This window comes from Helianthus annuus, chromosome 17 (genome assembly GCF_002127325.2).
Source record: "Helianthus annuus cultivar XRQ/B chromosome 17, HanXRQr2.0-SUNRISE, whole genome shotgun sequence".
In the NCBI taxonomy this organism is placed as follows: Eukaryota; Viridiplantae; Streptophyta; class Magnoliopsida; order Asterales; family Asteraceae; genus Helianthus; species Helianthus annuus.
The window spans coordinates 130,184,088-130,209,837 of NC_035449.2; the positions used below are offsets into that span (position 1 = coordinate 130,184,088).

Sequence of the window (25,750 nt, forward strand, 5' to 3'; positions counted from 1 at the left end):
AACTTTTTGAAAATTTTTTTTCGTGAAAGGATCCTAAAGATTGTAGTCTAGACTCGAGAAGGAATCCCGGTTCACTACAATCGCAGCTCTGATACCAATCTATCACACCCCTTTCTAAGGTGGAAGCACGAGGTGTGAACAACAAAGGTTCTCATTGCATACGAAAGGTAAACATACTACGTGCTCGTAAAATAACTCCAAATGCCATTAACAAAACATAAGATAGGTGTTTACAACACAAATACAATATTGTCTAACGAGTTTACAATTTTATTTAAGGACTAACATCAAGGATTAGTCATTATATCACCACATGAGGTGGGACATAGCAACCAAATCCCGCACACGAGGCATCAGAGTCTTAACATATCATAACTAAAACATGAACAACATCCAGGAGCAGGAGTATGACCGCGCGCACATCCACTTTAGTTACCTGAAATACATATGAGTTTTTGGAAAATCGTCAACATAATGTTGGTGTGAATTCATGCAGTTTTTGTATTGGACGTTTGTATACTTTGAATGAAAACATGGTATGTAATTTGTATGAAACAAGTATTTCTGTGAATGTAAGGAAATCGAGATCACTAATGGTTTGCAAGGCCATTAACATGTGACACGACATAGGAAGCCACCAAACCTGGGCATTTTTGTCGAGATCGACTAAGACACAAAAGCACTCATTAGTAGAAGTAGGCCAAGAGTGGGGTTGCCTGAAACCCATTAGATCTAACCCTTGTTCCGCGGTCTGAATGTATACGTTGACTAATGGTGCTTATGGTACCCTATTCGTGACATGATCTGAAGTATCATTCCATAGTTTTTGTATCCAACATACCATAACACATGTATTTTCCCCAAGTTTAAAAAGCATGTAAAAGATTAAAAGTGGGGACATGAACTCACCACTTTGCGTTTCCTACGCCGTAAACTTCACCGGGTTTGCTTATATAGTGTCGTGACCTATACGTGTTTTATTTAACGTTAGTCACTAGACTTGTATCGCACAAGTACAGGTCACCATCTTTTAAGTATATGTTCTTTGTGTGTTAAAAATAATTTATATTTTTAACCATGTATCTTACTAACATTATTTTTCTAATAAATATAAGTATCTTGTATTTTTCACCCGAGTTACGTATTTTTGTCCAAAAATACATTTGAAGTTCGTAACTTGTCCAAGTTACATAATCTTTTAAGAAATAGATTTTCATAAATATGTGTTCTTGTATTTGTCTAAGCATGTTGTATGTGTATTTTTGTATTTTTACTCCTTAGGAGTGTTTAGTGTATTTTCAAGTCCTAATACACTATTACATGTAATACATATTACATACACTTAGCACAAAAATTGGTGATCAATAAATATATATATGTTCCTCAAAAATATACATACTTAATATCAATTTTTATCTTGAAGAAATCATGATTTCTTACTTGAAGTTTACATAAAAATTAGGGAAACCTTGGTAAATATTTTTACGTGAATTTTTAGGGAATAAGTTTCACCAAAACTTATATTTTTCTAAGTGTCAAAATTTTATAAAAATCTTGACATGGTTTCCCCTAAAAATGGAGGTTTTCCATGTTTTCAAAACATGTGTTTATTTTCTTTTAAAATCATCACAAACAATCATCAACTCATTCAACACTTACCGAGTGTCAAAATCAAGTAAGTTATGCTACATCAGGAACTTGAAGTTTTTTGTAACATCTTGAATTAACTTACCATGTTATTTAGTAGGTTTAGTTACCCTTTAAAACATATTTATTTGTTTGTAAATCACATTATTAAAAGATTTAGTCATTTACAACTTGTAAGATGATTTTTCTAAAAATATTTATTTTGTATTTTTTGTGTTACAATCATGTTCCTAGTCTTGTTTAAACACTAAAAATATGATTAGTTTACTTAGAAACTATGACTTTGTAAATCTCATAAATAAACTTGGTTTCTTGAGAAAATCATTTTTGTAATCATCTATTTACAAGATTTGTATTTGTTGAAATCATCTTTACATAGGAAACCAACTTCATCATTCAAGTTCATGAAGACATAAAGTATGATGATCTTGGTCTTTCACAAGATCACCACCTTAACTTACTAGATCATGTGTTTAATCATAATCTAGTTAGCTCCATATGATGTCTAACATCACTAACACTAGTAATCAATCAACAAGAAGCAAATCAACACATTCAACATGTATTCTTATATTTTTAAGCTTATGTTAAAGTATCATGATCATGTTCTTTAGTGTTCTCGTGATTAACAATATTTATCTTCTTTTAATCATCAAAATATGAAGTAATAAGAGATCATGAGGGCCTCACCACTAGCAACAAGGCTAGGGAAGAATACTAGAAGTTGAAGATGACAAAAGTGTTGCATAAAAGCAATCGGGAGAGGTCCTTCAAGATCCACAAGCTCTAAACCTCCTTAAACACCTTCTTGCACCTTGTGACTAACTTGGAATGGATGATCAATGGATGAAGATGGTGGTGATGTTGTGAGTGGGTCTCAGCCGAAGGTGGGGAGAAAGGGAAGAAGAAGTGTGGTGTGTGTGAATGAATGAGATTAGGTCCATTTATAACCATCTTATGCTTATATCTAATGGGCATTATGTCTTGTAAGTACACTACAAGATCACTAGTAAATCTTCATCATATCTTAATGAATCCAAGGGAGATCAAGATGGATTTTGTAGGATCTTGAAAGGATTATGGTGGGGTCACATAAGGTGACCGTCCACTTTAAAGGGGGGCGGGGTAAAGTGTAAATTCCAATCACTAATTGTATAAATAAGTTAGGTTTCAAGTGTAAAGTTTAGGGATTTAATGTGTTATTATGTTATAAGAGGTGTTATGGTGTTCGGGGATCATAACTAGCTCAGAAACAATAAAACAATGCTTCTAGTATAATTTTGGTGTTTCGGGTAATGTCCGGTTGTTCGGTTAGATACCGGTTCGTTAAAGCGTCAAACTATTCCGTTTAGTGATCTTTAAGTATACTTTTGTGACCCTTTCAATTCCTGACACTTAGGAGGGTATTCTGGATAATAAAACATGAATTCTGCATGATATTTATGTGTTAAAAAGCTGATTATAGCTGATTTGTGCAGAATTTTGCATTTAAAGTGCTTTTCGGGTGCTTTTTAGTGCATATTCTAGCTTCCAGAAAGTCTATATGTTAACCCTTGTATACATTCTTGGGTTTTAATGTATTTTTGACGTTGTGCCTACTCCTGGGCCCCAATTCTATTGTCTGACTGCTTTATGCAGAATTGTTTACACAATGTGTCTTACCGGTGAGTGTACTAGTATTTCTGACGCAACGCTATCATTAATGCATAAAGCAATATTTGTAGTATAAAACGTGCATGAATTCACAAGTATAGCATGTAATCAGACAATGTTGACATTTAAGCACATAATTGCAGTTATTAAGTATTAATTAAGTTGTACGGAAATTACCGGTTTTGTGCCAGTTGTCACATAAATCATCTCTCTCTCTCTCTCTCTCTATTGAAAACCCTCATCTGTCGTCTTAAGAAACCACAAAATCATCTTCAATACCATGGTGGGGAGGTGGTGGTCGGTGGCGGAAGACGGTGGTGGGAGGTGGTGGTCAGTGGCGGAAGACGTTGGTGGGAGGTGGTGGTTGGTGGCGGAAGACGGTGGCGGAAGTCGGTTGTCACTTTCTCTCTCTCTCTTGCTCGAAATCGGGGGCCTGCCGTCTGCCGCCGCGCCACCATAACAGTGGTGGCCGTTCCCCTGTCTGCCGCCGCGACGAGTACTGAGTTTGGAGCTGATCTGCCGCTACGCCATCGTAACAGTGTTGGCCGGCATAAAGTATTTTTTTATGGTGGAGATTATACATCTCGAATTAGATATGATTTTGGTTTTTTGTGAAGTGTAATCAATATTTGGGGTTTTTTGAAACCATAATCTTGGAGTTCAATCGTTGATTTATCTGTATAATTCATGAAGTGCAATCCATATTTATATAGAATCTGATGTTCACTTTGTGTTAATTTGATTTTTTTGGACAACCTTCATAAATTACTTTGTGTTAATTTTTTTTTCATTAGTTATTTATATATATTATGATGTGTAAATGATGATCAGTTTGTGTGGGTTTGGTTCAACCCGGTTCGGAAGCTTCTGGTCGGCGACTCAGTCAAACCGGGTCAGATTCAGAGTTGTTCGGGTCGACGGCTCGAACCAATACTTTAGTGACTTGTTACGTTTGGCATTTTGATAGAAATTTTATATATTTTGTTTATATTATTGAAAATTGTTGAGTTTCGAAAAGATAACGACAACTTGAGTTGTCGGCTTATTCCAAAAACAGAGGAAACTCTGTCCGTTTTCTGTAAAAACGTAAAACATAAATAGTTTAACATAAAATGTAAAATATAAAAACGTAAAACGTAAAAAGTTCAACGTAAAACGTAAAACGTAAAAATTTTAACGTGAAACATAAAACGTAAAAAGTTTAACGTCAAACGTAAAAAGTTTTACGTAAAACGTAAAAAGTTTAACGTAAAACGCAAAAAGTTTTACGTAAAACGTAAAAAGTTTTACGTAAAATGTAAAACGTAAAACGTAAAATGTAAACTTTTTATGTAAAAACTATTTAGCGTAAAACGTAAAACTTTTTCTACGTAAATTGTAAAACGTAAAAAGCCGTGTGATAAAACGGCGCCTAAACAAGGGGCGTGGATAAGGGGCATAAAAACGCCGCGAAAAAACAGGACGTAAAAAACGCCGCCTAAACAAGGGGCGTGAATACGGGGCATGAAAACGCCGCAAAAAAACGGGACGTAAAAAATGCCGCGTTAAAACGGGACGTAAAAAACGGCGCGTTAAAAAACGACGCTTGAAAAAGCCGAGTGTAAAAAACGGCGTGCAAAAACGACGCGTTAAAAAACGATGCGTGAAAAAGTCGGGCGTAAAAAAGTCGGGCGTAAAAACGGCGTGCAAAGACCGGCGCGCAAAAAAAATGCTTTTGGTAGTAAAATTTAAATTTAAAAATGATTTTAAAAAAATCATCTTTATAAAATAAAAAGTAATATAATAAAACAAAAAAGTAATAAAAAATAACAAAAACAAAAAGACGAAAAGGAGTAATTTTACTGAACTACCATTTTTTATTAAAATATTAAAGGCATAATAATATAAAATGTATTTAATATTAATTTTAGTTACTTTTAATCTCATCCATCCATCTTGTTGATCTAGTGACTAGAAAGTGCTTCTCTCGGTTTTTACAACTGGAGGTGGTTTTCATTTTAGCGCTCTCCTATATATATATATATATATACACACACACACGCACACACCCCTCTCTGTGTGATCTGTGGCGTGGTTCTCTATGAAAGCAGCCTCTCTACCCCAAAGATAGAGGTATGGTTTGTCTGCATCTCACATACCCCATACCCTAACAATAGCTTTGCTACCTGTGGAATTTACTAACGGGATTCCCCCCAAGCTAAAAACAAAACTGACAACTCGCTATAACCACTGAAGCTAAAAGCAATGAAAATAATATAAAGTTGTAATGTGCCCAAAAAGATATTATCACGTCTGAACGATGTTGTTTTATTTGGATTTTGATCGATTCGTTAATGTACCGACAATCGTATAGCCAACGATGCCAAAGGAATACTCTGTTTTGAATACGACGCCGCTGTAAAAAAAATTATACCGGGAAGTTGAGAAAAACAATTATATACAACCACGTATTCAAGTTTTATAAAAATGTTGACGCACGTGAGTCATCGAAGGAAAATGAAATTAAATAAAAACTAAAAAGGTTAACGACATATTTAAATTATTTAAAGTATAAGGTATAAATTAAAAAATAACAATATTATATCTTTATGGTTCAGTATTCCTAAACCCAGAATATAATAATCTATACTATATATAATATACATATCCAAAGGACTTCTTAAGGTCATTGAAATTTTGTTAAAACACCCCTAAAGCATATTGTACAACGTTATAAAGCACAATATAATTTACAATCCCAATTCTGCCCTTCACTCAAAAAACACACGGGGTAGCTAATGGATTAGGGTTTACATTCATTTCAAAACATTTCATATCCCGCTGCTTTGCTTCCCTGCTCCTCTCTCTCTCTCTCTCTGGCGATTCCAGATCTAAATCTAGGGTTTGTCTCCAAGGCGATTTAAGATCTAGCCTTTCTCATTGACACTAGATCGAGGATCTTCAAGGTGGGTTTATGGCATCTTCAAGGTGAGTTTTGCCATCACCAATCTCCAAAGAATCAAGCAATCTGACCCAGGGTTCCAACTAATGACGAAGGTCGACAAATTAGAGTTTTGACTACCGATCTACTTCTACATGTATGCTCTGCAGACTATCAAGGTACGATTCGTTCATTTTTTGTTCGTATTTTTGGTGGGTTTATGGCATGGGGACTGATCTAGCAAAATCCTATTTGTATCTTTAGGGTTTTGAGGTTACATGATTAACAGAGGTGAAGATGGAGTCACGAGTTAACAGAGGTGAAGATGGAGTCGCAGGGGTTCTTCTACATCACAGGTTTCGTTTGATTTTCGTAGTGAATATTGTAGCGTGGTTTTAATTCACAGAGTTTCAATTTTGATTTGACTTTTGTGAACTGGGGTTTTGTTCGAATTTTGGTTTTGGTCTAACCTTTTTAAGTTCTCCTTTCTAATTGAGAATTTGGATTGACCGTTACAGGTTGTTTCTGCGTTAATGTTTGGTGATTTTATGTATATGTAGGACTTTCACACCTTTTGTTGGGCATAATTAGCCTTATGGTCGAGTTTACTATGAAGGATTTTAAGATTCCACGGAACCTGTGAGTTATTCTGCTCTGTGTAATCATCAGCATATGCATTTACTATTTATCTAGCCTTTGAAGAAATAATTTACAGTTTTTTTGATGTTTTAGGCATTAAAGTTAGACTTCATGCGACTTTTGAGCTGTTTGGTCCATTCAACCAGTTTGATTGGTTTACTCTTACCCAAATTCAAAATCAAGATAGAACATAACCCAAACTGACCCACTTGTAAATAAGTATGTTAAAGTTTTTTGTTAACCCATTAGTTTTGCTAAAAACTTTATTACTTTTTCATGTTGATTTGTTGTTTACAGCAATGGCAACCGGACTGGAATCAAAACTTCGTTATGCATCAGTTCATATTCTGTCTGATACCATGGAAGGTGTGTTTTCTTAATCTTATTTTTGTGATTTTTATTTTACCCTTTTGTTGGTTTTTATTGTTAACTACTCTTTAGTAGAATCTCTTTTAAAAAGTGTTTGCTATGCTGGCTTCAGCTGCAAGAAAACCGTCTGTTGCTGCTATTGTTGGGGTTGCTTTAGGTGGCGGATTAGAGGCTGCAATGGTATGTGATATTTTTCTATATTCTATATTGGAAACTGACATACATTTAATAAAGTTGGTGATACTGATCATGTTTCAAGTGGTGCTGAAAACTCAAACAAGTAACTATAAGATGTGGAGAAATCATTAACTTAGCTATTGTGAGATTTTTTTTTAATATTAAATCATTCTAACAGTAATTTTTAATTTATTTTTTATATTTATATTTGATTGTACATACACTTAATATTGTAATCTATATGGATTTATATTAGGCTTGTAATTTTGAGAACTTGCTACAAGACGAGTACATATGAAATTTGCCGGTTAGGATTTGTAGTAATTGGTAATCTAGGATTCAATTTACCGGGGTTGTTCAACTTGGTTCATCCTCAACTGTTGTAGCCTACTGGTTTGTATTGTGATTTTTTTATTATTTTTTCATGTTTTGGTTACCATGCTCCAGAGTAAGCCTTTTGTTTATCTAGAACAGTTTACATCTAAAGAATACATGATGCTATACACATATCTTCATATTTGATAAACTGGTAGATATATTGGCTAATCATATCATATTACAGAATTCTATAAATACTGCCCAAGTCTTATTAGGACTTTTATATGCAACTCACGGCTTACATATTTTTGCTATAGTTTTTCATGGCTACATTTGACATCATTTTTAAGGTACTGCCGTTGTTAAGAGAGAAGCATGACGAGTTCATGTTGAGGGAGCTTGTGAAACGATGGTCAAATCATAAAATAATGGTTAGGTGGCTTTAACGTTTTTTCCATTATCTTGATCGCTATTTTATTAATCGAAGGTCCCTACCTGCATGAAGTTGGTCTAACCTGTTTTCGTGAATGGGTTAGTATTTACTTCAGTTACTTAAGCACACAGTTCTTTACAGGTGTTGGTTTTTTTTTTTTGTTGCTGATGATTTTTCATATAAGTTTATGAGGAGACAAAACATCAGAAGCTCACGTTTTCCAGGTAAGTTTTTTAGAACAAAGATGTGAACGCTTGTCTTAATGTTAAGTATGTTGCCAATGTTGTTTCATGTACAGGATGCACTTGGCACATCGTTGGAAGTAATATGCAAAGTAGTCCCTGGTGGATGCTTAGACCCGAATGAGAGTATTGTTACTATTTTCATGTGATTTTGGTCTATCATTATGACATGTCAGAGAAGGGTTGATGTCTTATAAGCAATTTATTCAGGAGCTTGAAGATGATGTTCTGCCATCAGAAGCTGAACAAAGGTATATATATCAAGGGTTTTACTTGTACTAATAGTTTGTCATACTCATACTTTTTTTCTTATTCTTTACATTTTCGAGTATTGATGTTCTTTTGCGTCACAGGTATCAAGAATACAAGTCAGAGTATATATCAACTCAGAAATGGGCTTATTTTGATGCTCATAAAGGCGAAGACTGGTATTCTGTGCACCTTCTCTTTCTTTTAAATTTTGGTAGTTATTGTATTTTTCTTTCTAATTCTTGTTTATATCTGTAGGTTGAAAGATAAATATCACCCTACAAATCTGCTCGTGGTTATTGAAAGGTGTGTCTTCTTGCATTATGTATCGCGGTTATTGTTTTTGGTAATTGCTCGCAAGATTCTTATTATTTGGTGACTGAAAGTATCGACTACCCTACCCTGTATGGTAATGGTAATAGACCTGTTTTTCATCACTAATGCCAGGTTTAATACTTCTTAGTATTCATTTCTTGGTAAATCTGCACTATGTTATGAATGTTATTGTTTAGGTTTACGAGATCTGTGTTATTGTGATGTTCTGGTGTTAGTTTAAGTTGTTTCTGTGCGTTTTATAGTTTTAAGTTGTTATCTGAATTAGAGGAACCATTGTTATGGTTATATAGTTTTTATTTTGATTTGATGAGTAATGATGTTTTGGTAAGTATATCTAGATTGATTTAACGCGTTTTGTTGAGGAATTTTTTGCTGCTGCTGGAGTTATTTTATGATCTTATTCTGTTGCTGTGAAATTTGTTATTATTGATGTTCACATTATGAATCTAAAGTTCTTTGTTGATTTTGAATGTATTTGGAATAACTATGTTGGGAGGGAGTTATTATTTTGAAGCTTTAATAGTTTGTATTATATCATGGTGTTTTGTTACATTTTACTCTTTTATTTATTAAATTCGTATCCATGTTTGTATCGTAGGTACCATGTCTCTCTTTTTGCCACTTGGAAACAAAGGGGAATGCATTTCTCAGTTGCTTCTGGTTCTTAGCAAAATGAATTTGGTTTTCAGTTATGTGCCTGAATTTTATTTAGAAACTCTGGTACGCCATTAAACCCTCATAATATAAACTTTCACTTTTTTGCGTTACCCAAAAATATTTTGAGGTTATTAAACCCTCTTGATCTTGCTTTGCAGGTTGATTGTTTTCATGTTTTGCGAAAGAGTGATCCTCCTTTTGTTTATAAAACAAGGACTTGGTTCATTTGTACGTTCCACTTTTTCAATGTTTGTAAGTTTATAACTACGGATATAAACTATTTACGTATAAACTAATGTTTTCGATGTTTTTATTCAGGTTACTTTTGTGGTTACCCATTTCAGCGACCCGAGAATATCAAGCACAGAACTAAGAGATCTACTTCTGCAATCAATTTCTGTATTAGTTCAGTACAAAGAGTTTTTGGCTGCTTTTGAGAGCAACCGAGCAGCAACTCGTAGCCTCCCAACATCACTTTTATCAGTCTTTGATAACCGATCATGGATTCCTGTAACGATTTGTAAGTAAACTAAGTTTTTTAGATTAAATTTGTCTAACAATTATTTTAAAAATCTTATTTTTCTTTGTTTTTTTAATTATTTATAGGAGTTGTGGCTGCAAGTTTTGTATCGGGTTACAAGTTGTCGGATTCGGCTCAAGAAGGTGGCGACCCATGTTTGCCGGTTGCATGGTCATGGTTGGAGTGTAATTCAGATCGTGAACCGAAGATTATATCGGTGTATGTTTCTTGACTTTATTTATCTTGATGTTAACTCCAATGTAGAAAATAAAAAGCAAGACCGGTGTGATTTACACGAACGCGAAAACGTTGTTATATTTCTCCATCGCAATGATTGCTCGCAAGGTTGGCTCTGCTGATTCCAATAACTTGCAGCCGGTTGGTGCAATCACTCCATGTAATTTCTCCATCGCAATGATTGCTCGCAAGGTTGGCCCTGCTCTTGCCTGTGGCTGTACTGTGGTCATAAAGCCCTCTGAGCTCACACCATTGACCGCCTTAGCAGCAGCTGAGCTGGCCCTTCAATCTGGAATTCCGCCTGTAAACCCACTTCCACCATAACTTTTTTTTATCACTCATCACGTAATGTCTAATTACATTTTTGTCCTCTGAAGGGTGTCTTGAATGTGGTCATGGGATATCCTCCTAGCATTGGTGATTCTCTACTATAGAGCACACAGGTTTGTTTTTATTAGATAGTTTACATTAGTTACGGTTTATTGTAATTCGTTTTAAAGATATTTTAACAAATGAAACAATCATCTGTTTGTTTATCTCCACAAGCGATGCTATTTTTTATGTCTAACAACAATGGCAATATGGTTAGATCGTTGATAGCTGATATCCGTAATTAATCCAAGTAGGTATTGAGGCTGGTGCTAGATTATTTATTATGGAAGAAATATTGAGGTCTATCCTTATCTAAAAATAATTGTCCATATACAAATGAGAACCTTATAGTGACGTAACTAGATAGTTGCAAACCTATGTCGCACTATTGGTACATGGCTTTTGGTTATGGGCTGCTCAACCCCCATTGTCGTTGGGTCCCTATTGCAAGTCTCCACAAGCATGGTTCATAATTTCTTTAGACATTAGCCCTGAGCTCATGTTGGTAGCCAAAAATGTGCTGATTTGCTATAGGTTTTTGGTGCCACCATGTAGTATTTCTTAATACCTTTTTTTATAAATTCTTTATCTTTTCTTTTATATTTGACAAAAAGAACTTAAAACGAGTGTGAAGGTTATCGCCGTCATCGCGAGTAGTCGATTTGTGAGAACCAAACTGATTAAAACGAATAACCGAACAAGTTAAAGTAATAACCAGTTAAAACAAAAATAAGAAAGTAACAGACATTTAGTAATTCGAAACTGTTAACTGATCTCCCAATTTTCATAATGCAAATGTCATAGACCATTCTAACCTGAATCTATTATTGTTATAGCTCATTCTGACCCAAACCCATATTTATCACTCTATTTGGATCTGAAGCAAAATAACATTTATTTAAATGACTGGTCATGAACCAAACCCATTATAACCCAACCCGCTAAACCCATTTTGCCAGGTATATTCGCAACCAAACTCTCAAAGGCTTAATGGAATGAAATCTAAGGGGGTGTTTGTTATTTTAATATAAGCTTTTAGCGTTTTGAGGGTGTTTGGGATCCAAATGACTATTTGATTATATGTGATCAATCCACTGTTCATGGACCGGTGAAATGAAATGTAAGGGGGGTGTTCGTTATTTTAATATAAGCTTTTAGCGTTTTGAGGGTGTTCAGGATCCAAAATGACTATTTGATTATATGTGATCAAAAAAATCATCATCAACTCCACATTTTTCTAATACATGTAAAATATACTATTTCCTACTAATATTCCTTGTTAACAGTTTAAGCTTGATCTTGTGGATCCTGAAAGCAAGCCAGAAAGGCTACCCTGTTGATGTTAATCATTGATGTTTCTAACCATGGTATCACATTACTTTAGAGAAGTGATGGATAGCTTAATGAAGTCTTGCTGAATCAAAGTGTTAAGGGTTATTTTTTGTTTGTATTGGGTTACATTTAGAATGGTTTTTAATAATGCATTTGTTCTAATAATTTCAATATGGGCTGAGTATGAGTACTCACATGTATGGGGCCCGTTTGTTTAGATGTATTGGAGATTTGGGCTTAACTTGGGGACAAATGACATATCTAAGGTATGTTTGTTATTTTTTTTATTGTTATTAGTTTTAGAATTCGAAATATGATTTTCCTAGAGTAACCAGATGTAGTTTGATTTCAAACTTATTCTGATTTTCTTTAAAATTCAAAGAAAGAAAGTCCTAACATTCTATTACGTTGATATTTACCCGAGAGGATTGATAAACTAACAGAATCGAGTATGTTTCCCGCCCCGTACGTAGCCCTAACTCACCATCCTAAGTGATATGTTTCCCGCCGCATCGCGCGGGTAAACAGCTAGTATTATATAACATATAAAAGGGGTGAGAGTTGAGTGGTCTAGGTGGTGAGGAAATTGTAAGCATGAAACAAGAGAAAAGAAAAAAAAATGTTGTTAGGGAAGAAAGTTAATGGCAATGGTACTAAATGTGAACATTTAAGAAGATTCTAAACTTTAGTGATTAGAATAAAAAAAAAAGTAAACTGGTGCTAAGAATCGTAATTATTATAATTGCAAATATAACTGGATATAAAAAAAACGAGACAACTAACAAAATAACCATCAATATATAACTTCGGACGCCACAAGCTCAAACAGCTTCCACAACCGAGTGATATATAACTCAACAACACCACAACTTCAAACACATAAACAAACACGCAAACTATAATCTTCAAAAGACGAAAAACTAAAATAAATTGTCAAAAGCTACCATTGCCAATTATCCATAGCCAATCAAGAGCGACACCTAAGAAAATTCCTCCTAAAAGAAACAATACTAAAATGTTTCCTAAAGCGTTTGCCTCTGGACCCTAAAGAAAATTAACAAAAAAAAAAAAAAAAAACACAATATATTAATAAACTATACTAGACTATTTATAGAAAATAAAACATTTTGTATAATATTAGCTCACCGTGCAACCTTTAGGAGCCACCGTCATGACACATACAGTGAGATAACCATTTGTTACTCCGAGTAAGGATATGAGCATAATCATCCAACCTTGATCACCGTATTTTGCAGTGAAATAGAAAGTGGGGATGAACAAAAAGCGCGATAATACGACAATCATTAGCCACTTTCGTGATTCAAGCTTAATAGATTCTATTAGAGGAATGTATCTTGCAATAAGATCTGAAATATTGTACATTGCGATTAGGATGAGGGGGTACCTGTGAAAATACCATTGTTACATCTTACATTCACAATATAGGCGGTACTAGGAATAAACATGTTCCACATAATTTCTTTCGAAAATATAAACAATGAATGTCTTATTTCTAATTATGAAAAACCACTCACTACAAGAAAAAAATCCTATAGGGACGATAATTTTTTGGCCTGTAGGGATGACGTATCCTCTCTATAAGCCTTTTTCACCTGTAGAGACGACATGTCGTCTTTACAACATATTGTCTCTAAAGTCTCGTCCCTATAGGTCACCCAAGTCCTTTCTATAAGTGTCGTTGCTATAGATGAGTTTGTAGAGGCGACATGTCATCTCTATAAGTCTTTGCTAAAAATAATAAAAAATAAATTAATATTTACCAATTAAAAGCAATATTTGCTGCTGCTACAACAACAATAATAATAATTTATCTAATAAATATGTATCTAGTTGTTGCACGTGTCACAGTTACATGAGCTCAAATTTCTTTTTCTTACTTCTCTTTATTTATTATACTTAATTTCAATCATATCTTATCTCAAAATATTGTTTTAAGAATTGAATCAATGCCAATAACTTTTAAATATTTCCTATATTTAGGTCATTTGATTACATCCAATGTGTAGTTTGGGTGTATAGCTAATGAAGGTATTGATGAAGGATCACATTCTAGATTGGTTTCATGAGAAATTACCATGAGCCTAAACCATGTTTTCCTGTATTTTCATACAAGAAGCCGGGGAAAATGGAAAGAGTAACAACATGTAGCAACAACATATCTAACGCATAATCGATGTTCTTGAACAACAGTTCTTTGTTGCTCAATCGGTCGGGAGTCTTAGCATCAACATCAGCCTGCAAAAACACAAAAAAGTGATCGTTTTTCTCTTAAACACTTAGGTAGCGTTCGTTTCATGGAATGGAATGGAATGGAATGGAATTAGGAAGGTTTTTTTTTGTAAAATTGATCTTGGTTGGGGGAGGGAGGAATTTGAAATCCTTCACTCTAATGAAATTTGTGACTATTTCAACATTCCTTAGAAATCCGTCACTGTAATGAAGGAATGGAATGGAATGTTGAAATAGTCACAAATTTCATTGATTAAAGAAATTCATTGGATTTCAAATTCCTCCCTCCCCAAACCAAGATCAATTTTTACAAAGAAAAGCTTCCCAATTCCATCCCATTCCATTCCATTCCATGAAACGAACGCTACCTTAACGAATGATGACCTCTTAAACATAAATATGTAAAAGAAAATTGAGAAGTTACTCTTTGGTTGGGATCAGTTTGGATGCCTGCTGCAGCAAGATCAGACGCAACAGTTTTTGACCCTTCGCATGCTGCTTTAGCGCGATAATACTTCACAATCGGCAACTTAGCAAACACAAATGCGTAGAGGAAAATGCATAGAAACTCAAAGAATGTAGAGATTGCAAGGAACAACACTGCGGAAATTGTGATCAAGATTAAAGATTGGTATTTCCAAGGGATAAATCATGAATAATAATCATATTTCAGTATTATTTAGTTAAAGTTGATCAAACTTTTTTCCTAACTACATAAACTACTCAAATTTCGATATTATTCCATTGTTGTGGAAGTTTCGATAAATGGTTAAACGGAATGGCCTAAATGAAATTTGAATCTAGTTTACTCACTAAAGCACTTACTTATAACCATTTAAGATAAACTTTATAAAAATGAAACAATATTGAAACCTGGTTACTATTAGATGATACATTTAATATTTACCATATCGTCAAAACAGTATGGCACTTACTAGTCCCTTTTCGAAGACCATTCGGAGACTTATCAAAAGCGGCTTTTGTTATAAGCCTTAAGCCGGAGATTAGAGCACCTGATGCTGCTAAACCAGCAAAGAAAGACTGCAAAATCGCAATGATTGCAATTTAAGATATTTAAGTGAATTTTAGGAAAACAAAGAGTGCAAAATCTCACTTGGATGAATTCTGGCTTCATGAAGGCCAAATCTCCAGTCATTCCACCTTGAACATGAGCATCAGCAACACCAAAACCAGCGGCAAAAATGCATATAATGATGTAACTTCCGATTCCACCTTTTCCAGATGAGGCTAAATCCGTCTGTTAAAGTGTTTAGAACAATGTCTTCTTGAAATGAATAAAAAAAAAAAAACAGCTACACAAGACTATAAAAGGCCAAAATATGGCATACCACAATGAGGGCTAGAGTGCATAAAAAGAACAATATGTATCCTGCAATGTTACGCTTTCTAGTATTGACCATCGATTCGTTATACGCAAGTAACGCTAAGGTTCCTAAGGCGAACGGTTGGTAGACAAGGGTAAGTACTCTTGATGGATGATAGTCCTTTACAATAAGAAAGATGGTGAACACTAAAAGTTAACAAAAAATTGTATTCCAACGCCTAAAAATACAAAAATATATCAAAAAAGTTATGAAATTTATGGATCTGAAGCCTTTTGCTTACTGGAAATAATACATAGTAATAGTCTCCTATGGTTAACATACTGTTCCATGACACCAAAGTTCCAAATCCAAGAATCCAACATACTAAAATTGCAATTCCCTTACCCTGAAAATTCAAGATATAATCAAAATAAAAAATATTTAGAGATCAAACTACAATTATTTGGGAAAATTATGGCTCCAAAGTTTGTGGAGATGGTAAAAAATAAGAGAATGTTTGAACACAAACCTCAAGTTTCACTGGTGTTTCATTAGGATCAACATTCATGTCTGACATGCTGCATATACAGACTAAAAAACATAAGTTTTGATAGATCTTTCAGAGTAAAGATTATCAAAGATAATGTTTTTGTAATTCCACACAGAGTTTTGATGATGGTATGCTGATTTGAATTAAATAATTATTCTTTTGCAAGTGTGTTTTTTTTTACACAAAAAACAAACAAAACGATATTTATGTAACCAAAAACACCAAATAAAACAAGAACAAGATAACAACTCAAGTATTATTGTGTGTTTACGACAACTGGGTGAATTTTTACTATTATATTATATATAATATATTTATTTATTTATATTATTACTGAAGGATCATGAATAGTAACTCTATTTTTATACTACTATATATAGCTTTTTTTTAATATATTATAATATAATAGTTTATTATTATATTAATTTTTTTTGAAAGGTGAACTTCAAATGCTAAATGCTGACTATTTTTTCCTTTTTAAAAATCACATATTTCCTTTACTATTTTTTTAATATTTTTTTCTTTTTTTAAAAAAAATATTAATTTATCGATTAATTTGATAATTCTTTAATAATTTACGTTTATAATTTTTTTCTAAAAGATTAAGTACATAGTTGTGCTTGATTTTTTTCCCTCGACATTCTGTTATAAGTTTTGTTAAAAACGAATTTGTACTCAAAATAAATTATTTATTTGGTATTATAAAACGGTACGATAATAAAATAAACTGTTCTAATGGTTTCACTTTCTAAACAACATGTTTTATTTTCAAATCATGTTTGCTTTACATTATTATTTACTTGGTTTCGTCGCAACGCACGACGCCAAAAATACTAGCAAAAGATTAAAGGGAAAGCTCTACAAAATTGGAAAGACACCCTTTACTTTTTAGACCCTTAGTTGACATATTTTCTGTCGAGAAAAAAAGTGAATATGTAAATTATGAAGGGTAGGAAGAGGGTAAACCGTAAACGAGTCGAGTTACTTGCAAGCTATTTGAGATCTGCTTGATAAAAAAAGCTTGTAACGAGTCGAGCTCAAGCTCGAGCTCAAGTCTGATCCTAAAAAATAAGTTTGTTTAGCAAACGTGCTCGGGTTTCATTTATCGAGCTCGAGTCGGCTTGCGAGCAAAAAAAGCTTGATAAGCGAAGCTTGGGCTCAGGCTTGTTTAATAAACGGGCTTGTTTGTAGGCTCGGGCTCAAGCTCAAGCTCATTTAAGCTCGGCTCGTTCGAGCTTTTTTTTCGAGCGAGCTCGAGTAGCTTGGCATGTTTATACCCATATCAAAAATTAAAAAGTCAAATTTTATGAGTTTAAATTGTAAAAGATTGAAAAGTTTTAAGTTAAAAGTAAAAAAAATAATTAATTTTTTTAAACACTAAACATTATATACAACAGTATTTATTATTTATTTATTTATGTATAGAAAACTTGCAAATTAATATTACGTAAATTACCTAAATAAAGTAGTTTATACTTATCGGAAAATCTATTGTTTTTTAAGGTGATTTTGAAAATTTGTGTAACTAAACAATTAATAGTTTAGTTCAAATGCCATATAATTATAATAAATTAATTCTTTAAGAAAAGGATCTTTTGGAATCATTTGAGGGAAAATATCAAAGAAAAAGCTGTGAACGATCGACAATTTGCGGCAGCTGTTTACCAACGGGTGAAAATGAAATGCTTAAACCATTACTGCATTTGAAAGCACCTACTAAAATGACACAATATATAAAAAAAGAAATACCAATTAATAAAAAAATAAATCAATCCATAATGGCCTCTATTTAGCTATTGGTGTTTAGCATGAGACTATAGGAGTAATACACAATGTGGGTCCTACGTCAAACTAGACCTAATGTCAAATATTTTTAATGATGAAGGTAGGAAGTATATAAGTTGACTTCCATGGGTTTTGAAAAAAAAGAACTTAGAAATGAGGTGAGCTTAAACGAACTCGAGCTCGAATCTGATCTTAAAAATACTCATTTATCGAGTCGAGTCAGCTATCGAGCCTAAACAAGCCCGGGCTCGTTTACTAAACGTGCTCGTTTGTAGGCTCGAGCTCGTTTAAACGGCTCATTTGAAATTTTTTTCAAGGCGAGCTTGAGTAGCTCAAGAGTAGCTCGGAATGTTTACAGCCCTAGTAAATAGCAAAAAAAATCAAATTTTATGATGTTAAATTAAAAAAGATGAAAATTTTTGGGTTAATAAAAAAAAATAGTTTTTTTTTAAACACTAAGCATGATGGGAATGGGCTGTGGAGAAAGGGACTTAAATGGTCAAAGTGATTACCACGCAAAGGTAAATATATTCGGTTGGAGGGTGCGTATGAATAGATTACCAACAAGAGTAGAACTTGTGCGTCGACATATGGCCATTCTATCAAATGTATGTGTTTTATGAGGGGACAATGAAGAAACATAGGAACACTTACTAACCTCCTGTTACATATCTTCTGTCATTTGGCAAGCTATCTCAGTGTGGTGGTGTTTACCCCCAATCTTCGCTTTTTCTGTCTAGGACTTACCTAAGATTCATGAAACGGTGCAAGGCTCAGATTGTAGAAAGGAAATTATCCAAATGATAATTATATTAGCAGCATGGGTTGTTTGGAAATTGGAAGCGTAGGAATGGTGTGATGTTCTCGAATGGAAAAGCGGAGCACATACTCATGGTACAAGAGATTAAGGCGTTAGGATTTCTTTGGTTAAAAAATCGTTATAAAATTGTTCCATTAGAATGCAATGATTGGTGTAGATTCTGATTCTAATTAGTATCATGTATGTGTCTTTGGTTAAAAAATTCTAACTAGTATCATGTATATGTAATTGTTCTTCGGCCAGTTTTAGTGAAGAACGATAATGTTAACCAAGTTCATCCGAGTACAAGAAACGGGCCTCTCGGGCCGGTGATGTTTATTTGTTTTAACTTAGTTTATTATGGGTCAAACTTTAGTATGTTTATGTTTTATTTGTTTGGGCCGCAGGCCATGTATTTGGGTCGAACAGAATGTTAATTCAGTCCATTATGTATCGATTTGGAACACAAGGATTTGGGCCGGAAATATTGGAGCGGTACGTCCACGTCTCTTGATAACTTCCGAGCGGTTATTATGGGATAGACACATCCCTTCGCTGAACAGACGTGACGTTTGGAGACGTACCCCTTCACATCCTTGTTCTCGGTCGGTTGGTTAGTTTATGTTCAAGTGTGTAATTACAAGTTATTTATATTCAAGTTCTAGTTTCATTCAAGTATTCAATTCGGTTAGTTTATCATTCACAAGTTTTGTTTTCGTTCAATTCATAATGAAGTACTGTGATTGTTGTGGGTTGTTTGAAAACGATTGTGTGTGCGGTCACAACACCGTCCGTTCCGAATGGTCCTGGGTTTCCGATGACGATGATACCAACATTGGTATCAGAGCCAAAGGTTTAACAGGAAGCGGAAGGAGTTGTGATCAAGAAGGAAACCGGGTTCATGGAAACAAAGGGAAATCGGTGGAAACCGATTATGGTGAGGATGATATTGTTCGTAGTGGAAAGTGCGGCCGGGCGGCGGAAGAGGATGAGTACGCGCAGGGGAAGCCAACCATGTGAACCGGGAAATCACCAACGAAAAAGTTTCCAAAGAAAGTGTTTCAAAAGGGTTTCGTGAAGAAGTCCGGGAAGAAATCTAATGCACCAGTGGGTAGGCCGAGAAAACCGGGGGTTCGGTGTTTCAAGTGTAAGGAATTCGGCCACATCGCATCAATTTGCCCAAGTAAGTACATCAAGTTATCACCGTTGCCAATTGAAAGTGATTATATTGTGAAAGATACTTGCGGGGGTAAATGGGATTCAATATGGGTTGTTGATCCCACGTTCAAAACGCATATGACGGGAAATCGGAATATGTTTAAGTGTTTCAAGAGACACTTCGGGGTTGTAACGAACGAAAGTAGGAAGGACTTTTCGTTTGTACATGGAATAGGAGAAGTAAGAGTGCCGGTGGACGGCAAAGACAAGACGATCCCGTGCGTAAGTTATGCACCAAGTCTAGACAAGAATGTTCTAAGTCTAGAACAACTCTTGTTTCAAGGGATTGAGACGGTCACCATGGGTGAAATGTGTGTGTTAAAGAAAATGTTTGGTTGTCGGTCGAAAGGGTTCGACATATACGAAGACAAGTCGGAAGTCGATTTGGAACAAGATTATCTTAATGCGTTCTACGATAATCTTGGGGTTGATAATGGCTACAAGAAGGAGAAAAAGGAATTCCAAGAGTGTTTGGGTGATTATTATGAACGGGAATTCGAGAAGTCGAAAAACAAAAAGAAAGTGTATGGTGAACATTCAAACGCTAGGAAGAAAGAAGTTGTGTACTCCAAGAAAGCGAAAAAGGCACTATTGATCTACATTGAAGGCGAGAAAGATAACCCGCGTCAATCAAGAGAAACGCTTCGGGAACGGGCGTTAATTCTCTCTCAACTCGAGGAGGACGTCGTTGAAAGAGGGTTGATTATGGAAAGTTGCGTGGAACCGGGGGATCTTATCACACTACACGAGGAAATCAATAAACACCCAAGGTTCTTCGACGCACCGTTCGAGGAAGTTTTGGTTTGGTTCATCACGGATTTTCTAGGGATTGTTTGTCAGAAAGCAATGCCGCCAGAGTTAATCGACGGGCGTGATCTCAGTCTCATACTACTACACCGCATCGTGAAGCATAACGGTGGGTTCAAAGAGATAATGGAGAAAGACATGTGGGGCGATATTTCGGTGAAGTATGGTTACGAAGCGGATGACGCTTACGAGATAAAGGTCGCCTACATCTATTATTTGGAGTTGGTTGAATGGTATTTTGACTATATCAAGAAGGAGCGTGCAAGAAAGAAGGATGGCATGGCTGAAAGCTCAAGTAACAATTGCGGTTGGCTCGACGATTCAAGCGACGACGACGTGGTGGTCAAGATCGAGGTCACCAACAATCGCAAGGAGTAATCGTGATCGAAAGACTCGGATGTTCTTGCTTAAAGGGGAGAATGAAGAACGATAATGTTAACCAAGTTCATCCGAGTACAAGAAACGGGCCTCTCGGGCCGGTGATGTTTATTTGTTTTAACTTAGTTTATTATGGGTCAAACTTTAGTATGTTTATGTTTTATTTGTTTGGGCCGCATGCCATGTATTTGGGTCGAACAGAATGTTAATTCAGTCCATTATGTATCGGTTTGGAACACAAGGATTTGGGCCGGAAATATTGGAGCGGTACGTCCACGTCTCTTGATAACTTCCGAGCGGTTATTATGGGATAGACACATCCCTTCGCTGAACAGACGTGACGTTTGGAGACGTACCCCTTCACATCAATATATACGGCTGCACATCCTTGTTCTCGGTCGGTTGGTTAGTTTATGTTCAAGTGTGTAATTACATGTTATTGATATTCAAGTTCTAGTTTCATTCAAGTATTCAATTCGGTTAGTTTATCATTCACAAGTTTTGTTTTCGTTCAATTCATAATGAAGTACTGTGATTGTTGTGGGTTGTTTGAAAACGATTGTGTGTGCGGTCACAACACCGTCCGTTCCGAATGGTCCTGGGTTTCCGATGACGTTGATACCAACATTTAGAAAAAGTAGCATTTAAAAAAAAAAACCACTTGGATTTAGGAGGGGAACGTCTAATAGAGACCAAAAAATTTGCCATTAAAATAAAAGAATACTATGTAATAAAGTAGTTATTACTTATCGCAAAATCTATTGTTTTTTTAAGGCAAGTCTGTCTAACTGATTTGAATTAACAATTAAACAATTAATAGTTTTGTTCACATGCCATATAATTCTAATAAATTAAAAGCTGTGAACGATCGACAATTTAAGGCAGCTGTTCACCAATCGGTGAAAATGAAATGCTTAAACCATTCCTGCATTTGCAAGCAGATACAATATATAGAAAAAGAAATACAATTTATTAAAAAAAAATCAAATCCATAAATGCCTCAATTTAGCTATTGCTATTTAGACTAAGCATTGTCCGATAACTAAGAGCCCTTTAACGTGCCACGTCGGATAGTTAACGTCCGGAACCCCGCGCCGGCTTGTTAACAGACAATGTTAACAGCGATCTCGGGAACGTGTCGGTGGATATGGAAGAAAGGAGGTAAATGTTGGTGAGGGGCCCTTTTGGTCAAATGTAGCCGTTGATGCGGGTTGGGTATATTTAAAAAAAATATTTAATTATTTATACGGATTAGGATAAAATACAAATGATGCTAATTGTAAGAAGTGTAAGAAGGATTTATAAAGTGACAAGTGTGCAATAACCTAAAAAAACCTACCACACACAAAAAAAAACCTTAAACATCCACCACCACCACCACCAAAACCCCCACGGGGGGGGGGGGGGGGGGGGGGGAGGGGGAGGGTTAGGTTTTTGGGTGGGGGGTGGGGGTGGATGTTTAGTTTTTTTTACATTTTTTTAGGTTTTTTATTATTATTTTTTTTAGGTTTTTTTTTTGGAGAGGGGGGGGGGGTTTAGGTTTTTGGGTGGTGCTGGGGGTGGATGTTTAGTTTTTTTTTAGGTTTTTTATTATTTATTTTTTTGAGGGGGGGGTAGGTTTTTTTGGAGAGGTATAGTTTTTTTTTTTTTTTTTTTTTTTGTGTGTGTGTGGGGGTGGGGGGGGGGGTTAGATTTTTGGGTGGTGGTGGGGTGGGGGGTGGGTGTTTAGGTTTTGGGTGGTATGCAGTGGGTTTAATTTTAGGTTATTGAACACTTGTCACTCTATAAATCTTTCTTACACTTCTTACAGTTATAAGCCTTTGTAGAATAACTTGACCCTTATTTATACATATTCTATACATATACCCCATTTTCGATACCATATCTCACACAAATCACTTCTGAACTTCAAATTTCTACACCCCACTTCCAAATGGATATTCGAAATACGGAAGAAGATTTTAATCATTGTGACGGTTCGAGCGGGAGTGGTGTCACACCCCTATTTTCCACGTGTCACTGGTGGGTCCGGTGGGGGTATAGTGACGTAGTTGATATCGTCATAGTCGAACAACACAATATATAAATGCACAGCGGAAGCAAAAAGATAGATTTATTTCAACCAAACAAACTGTAATATCCAAGTATCACAATGTAGCTGAAATAGATCCACAGGCGGATCAAAATAAAAAGGAGAACTGATCAACAGATAAATGGCATCCAAGCTTGCGAGACTCTAACGATGCTAAGGAGTAGCCAGCCTATTACGTGTAGAACCTGCACTTAATCTTTTTGGGGAAAATACATCAGTTTACACTGGTAAATACAATTTAACTGACTCATTTTGAAAACATTTTAAAAATTGATTTGAATGCACATCGCATAAAACTTTTTATAACTTGGGATAATTAATCAAATTTAATCTTGTAAAAGAATTACATGTTTGTTATGCGTTTAGTCACTCGGTTCGTGCCGGGTTTAAGATTAATAGACACACCACATAGTATAAGTCCGCCGCGGGAAAACCAACAGTTATACCTTAATAATATGGACACATTTTCGGGTGTACGCCTAGACCCGCATCAAGGTCGTGGCCATTTCATGAATGATGCCAAGGATATCCGGGACATGGTCATTAAACTCCTAAAGGCGTAAAACAAACAAAACCAATTTTTAAACGGGTCACGTTGATAATACTCAACTACTAATGAGCTAAGGTCAATTGCCTGACCAAGCGATATTTTATATACCGTACCCCAAGCCCGTATAAGGGTAAATAAGTTAAAAGTATTTACCTGAGCAAGTACAAACCACAACAAGCAAGTGCAAGTTTCTTTTACTTGATCTCCTAATCTGGAACGGAGGTTTATAATAACCTATTAGAATCCTAACGGGTCTTTAATTTAGCCTAAGCTTAGACTGAATAGTTTTCAAGGATGAATACGGTTCAATCGCATGAAATGCGAAAACCGGTTTAGAATGTGGCTTTTGACTCGACAAGCTCGCATGCTTGTTTAATATGGGTAACTTAATCACATTCTGAATTTTGAGACAAAGATGATATGGTTTGACCCGTTTCGACTAATATGTGTAAACTAGTTACATAAGCCGACCCAAACGCGAAGGTGCGTAACGAGTAACCATATGCATCATATACAAGTTTCCTAAGTTAATATACTTTAAACATGTTGTGATATCAGCAAGATACCTTCCATTATGCCCCAAATGGTTTTAAACCAAAACTATGCCTCATAAGGGCATTTTGGTCATTTTAAAGGGTGTAAAAGAGTTTAAATGATATTCTGATTTACAGGTCTGAATAAATCAGTAAATATACTCATTTTACTAAGTTATAACAGTAGGGTATTACTCATATGTGAATTTCATTAGTTATAATCATCCTATGCACCGAAAGGGCATTTTGGTAATTTTACATAAGCCTAAAAGGTCAAAACTGGAAACCTGAGTTTAAAACTTTAGTTTACTGTTAAAACATAAAAATTCACCGAATACATCAGTAGGTATCAACCTTAATACATATAGACTAGTTTTGGTACATACTATGTCGTAAAAATGCCTAAAAGGCGATTTGGAGCCATTTCCGGGTTTTGTATAAAAAGCTGATATTTTTAATATTCCAGAAGGCTTAAAATAATTATTTTAGCATAATAAATCAGTAGAAAAAGGTTTGAGGTCAATAGGGTTTATAAAACTTATTTTATAGCCCAAAAGGGCAAAACCGGCATTAGCCGAATTAAGCTTAGAACACTAAGTTATGCTCAGCCTAAAATTGAATAAAAATCTTTAAAAAATCCCAAAAGATTACTTTATAACAGTAGGTATAACGTTTTGTATAAAAATTTGGGTTTAGATAGGCTATATGAAGTTTACGCTATTTAATTACCAAAGAAGTTCTTAATTACGCTAATGAGCATAACTTTAATCCTAGACCTCAAAATGAACTCAAAATTTAGGTGCAAGCTTATAAATCAGTAACTAAGGTGTCTAGCCTTTTACATTTTCAAAAATCATATTTTAAGGTCATTTGGGCATAATGGTCAACCTATGAGCATTTAACGGAAACTTGCATAATAATTAGACAACTAGTGAACCAAGCCGTATAATCACAGAGGGTTATACCAACATGTAACTAGGTCCAAAAGAAGCTTTAAGGAAATCCTAAACTTGGCCTAAACGGGTCAGAACTGAAAGTCAAAGCGAAAGTCAAACTATGCGACTTTCGGTTCCAAACCGGGTCTAAACTGAAAATTGTCGAGTTGAACATGTTGGGACATGTTCTTACATTTATTTCCAAGTTATGTTAATGATCAAACAGGTTGCATGTATCCTACATTGCTAATTATGCATAAATTTGAAAATAAGCATTCTGTTGACTTTTTAAGATAAGCTTTGACTCGACAATTTGCATAGTTAGAGTGGGATTCTGGAAATACCCTTTTAAGGGTTTGCTACCCACATAATTACCTACTCAAAGGTATTTTTAATTTGGGATATTACTGAGTAATTATAGACTAAT

The 25,750-nt window shown here is 35.0% G+C and overlaps 1 protein-coding gene and 1 long non-coding RNA gene across 10 annotated transcripts; one reads left to right on the forward strand and one right to left on the reverse strand.

Moving 5' to 3' along the window:
* Nucleotides 1–245: 245 nt before the first annotated feature.
* LOC110923558 (equilibrative nucleotide transporter 3) lies at nucleotides 246–16,338 on the reverse strand. 5 transcript variants are annotated; one of them, XM_035987158.1, is made up of 9 exons: nucleotides 16,206–16,338; nucleotides 15,978–16,082; nucleotides 15,701–15,856; nucleotides 15,466–15,609; nucleotides 15,287–15,392; nucleotides 14,776–14,951; nucleotides 14,197–14,357; nucleotides 13,248–13,506; nucleotides 246–436 (listed from the first exon to the last, which is right to left on the reverse strand). In XM_035987158.1, the coding sequence occupies exons 1-9, from the start codon at nucleotides 16,251–16,253 to the stop codon at nucleotides 362–364; spliced, it is 1,230 nt and encodes a 409-aa protein (XP_035843051.1). In that variant the 5' UTR covers nucleotides 16,254–16,338; the 3' UTR covers nucleotides 246–361. The 5 variants fall into 5 exon arrangements, with proteins under 5 accessions (XP_035843051.1, XP_035843050.1, XP_022023326.1 ...); XM_035987157.1 differs by lacking the exon at nucleotides 246–436 and adding an exon at nucleotides 12,881–13,145 and having other exon boundaries at nucleotides 15,990–16,082; XM_022167634.2 differs by lacking the exon at nucleotides 246–436 and adding an exon at nucleotides 12,881–13,145.
* On the forward strand, nucleotides 6,120–10,965 carry LOC110920981. 5 transcript variants are annotated; one of them, XR_004887285.1, is made up of 16 exons: nucleotides 6,120–6,399; nucleotides 6,485–6,576; nucleotides 6,781–6,859; nucleotides 6,953–7,225; nucleotides 7,341–7,408; nucleotides 8,074–8,154; nucleotides 8,298–8,380; nucleotides 8,455–8,649; nucleotides 8,752–8,826; nucleotides 8,906–8,953; nucleotides 9,582–9,703; nucleotides 9,799–9,868; nucleotides 9,959–10,160; nucleotides 10,247–10,379; nucleotides 10,536–10,700; nucleotides 10,775–10,965. It is a non-coding gene; the product is annotated as an uncharacterized LOC110920981 (long non-coding RNA). The 5 variants fall into 5 exon arrangements; XR_002582052.2 differs by having other exon boundaries at nucleotides 6,953–7,078; nucleotides 7,157–7,225; nucleotides 8,074–8,380; XR_004887284.1 differs by having other exon boundaries at nucleotides 8,074–8,380.
* Nucleotides 16,339–25,750: the final 9,412 nt, after the last annotated feature.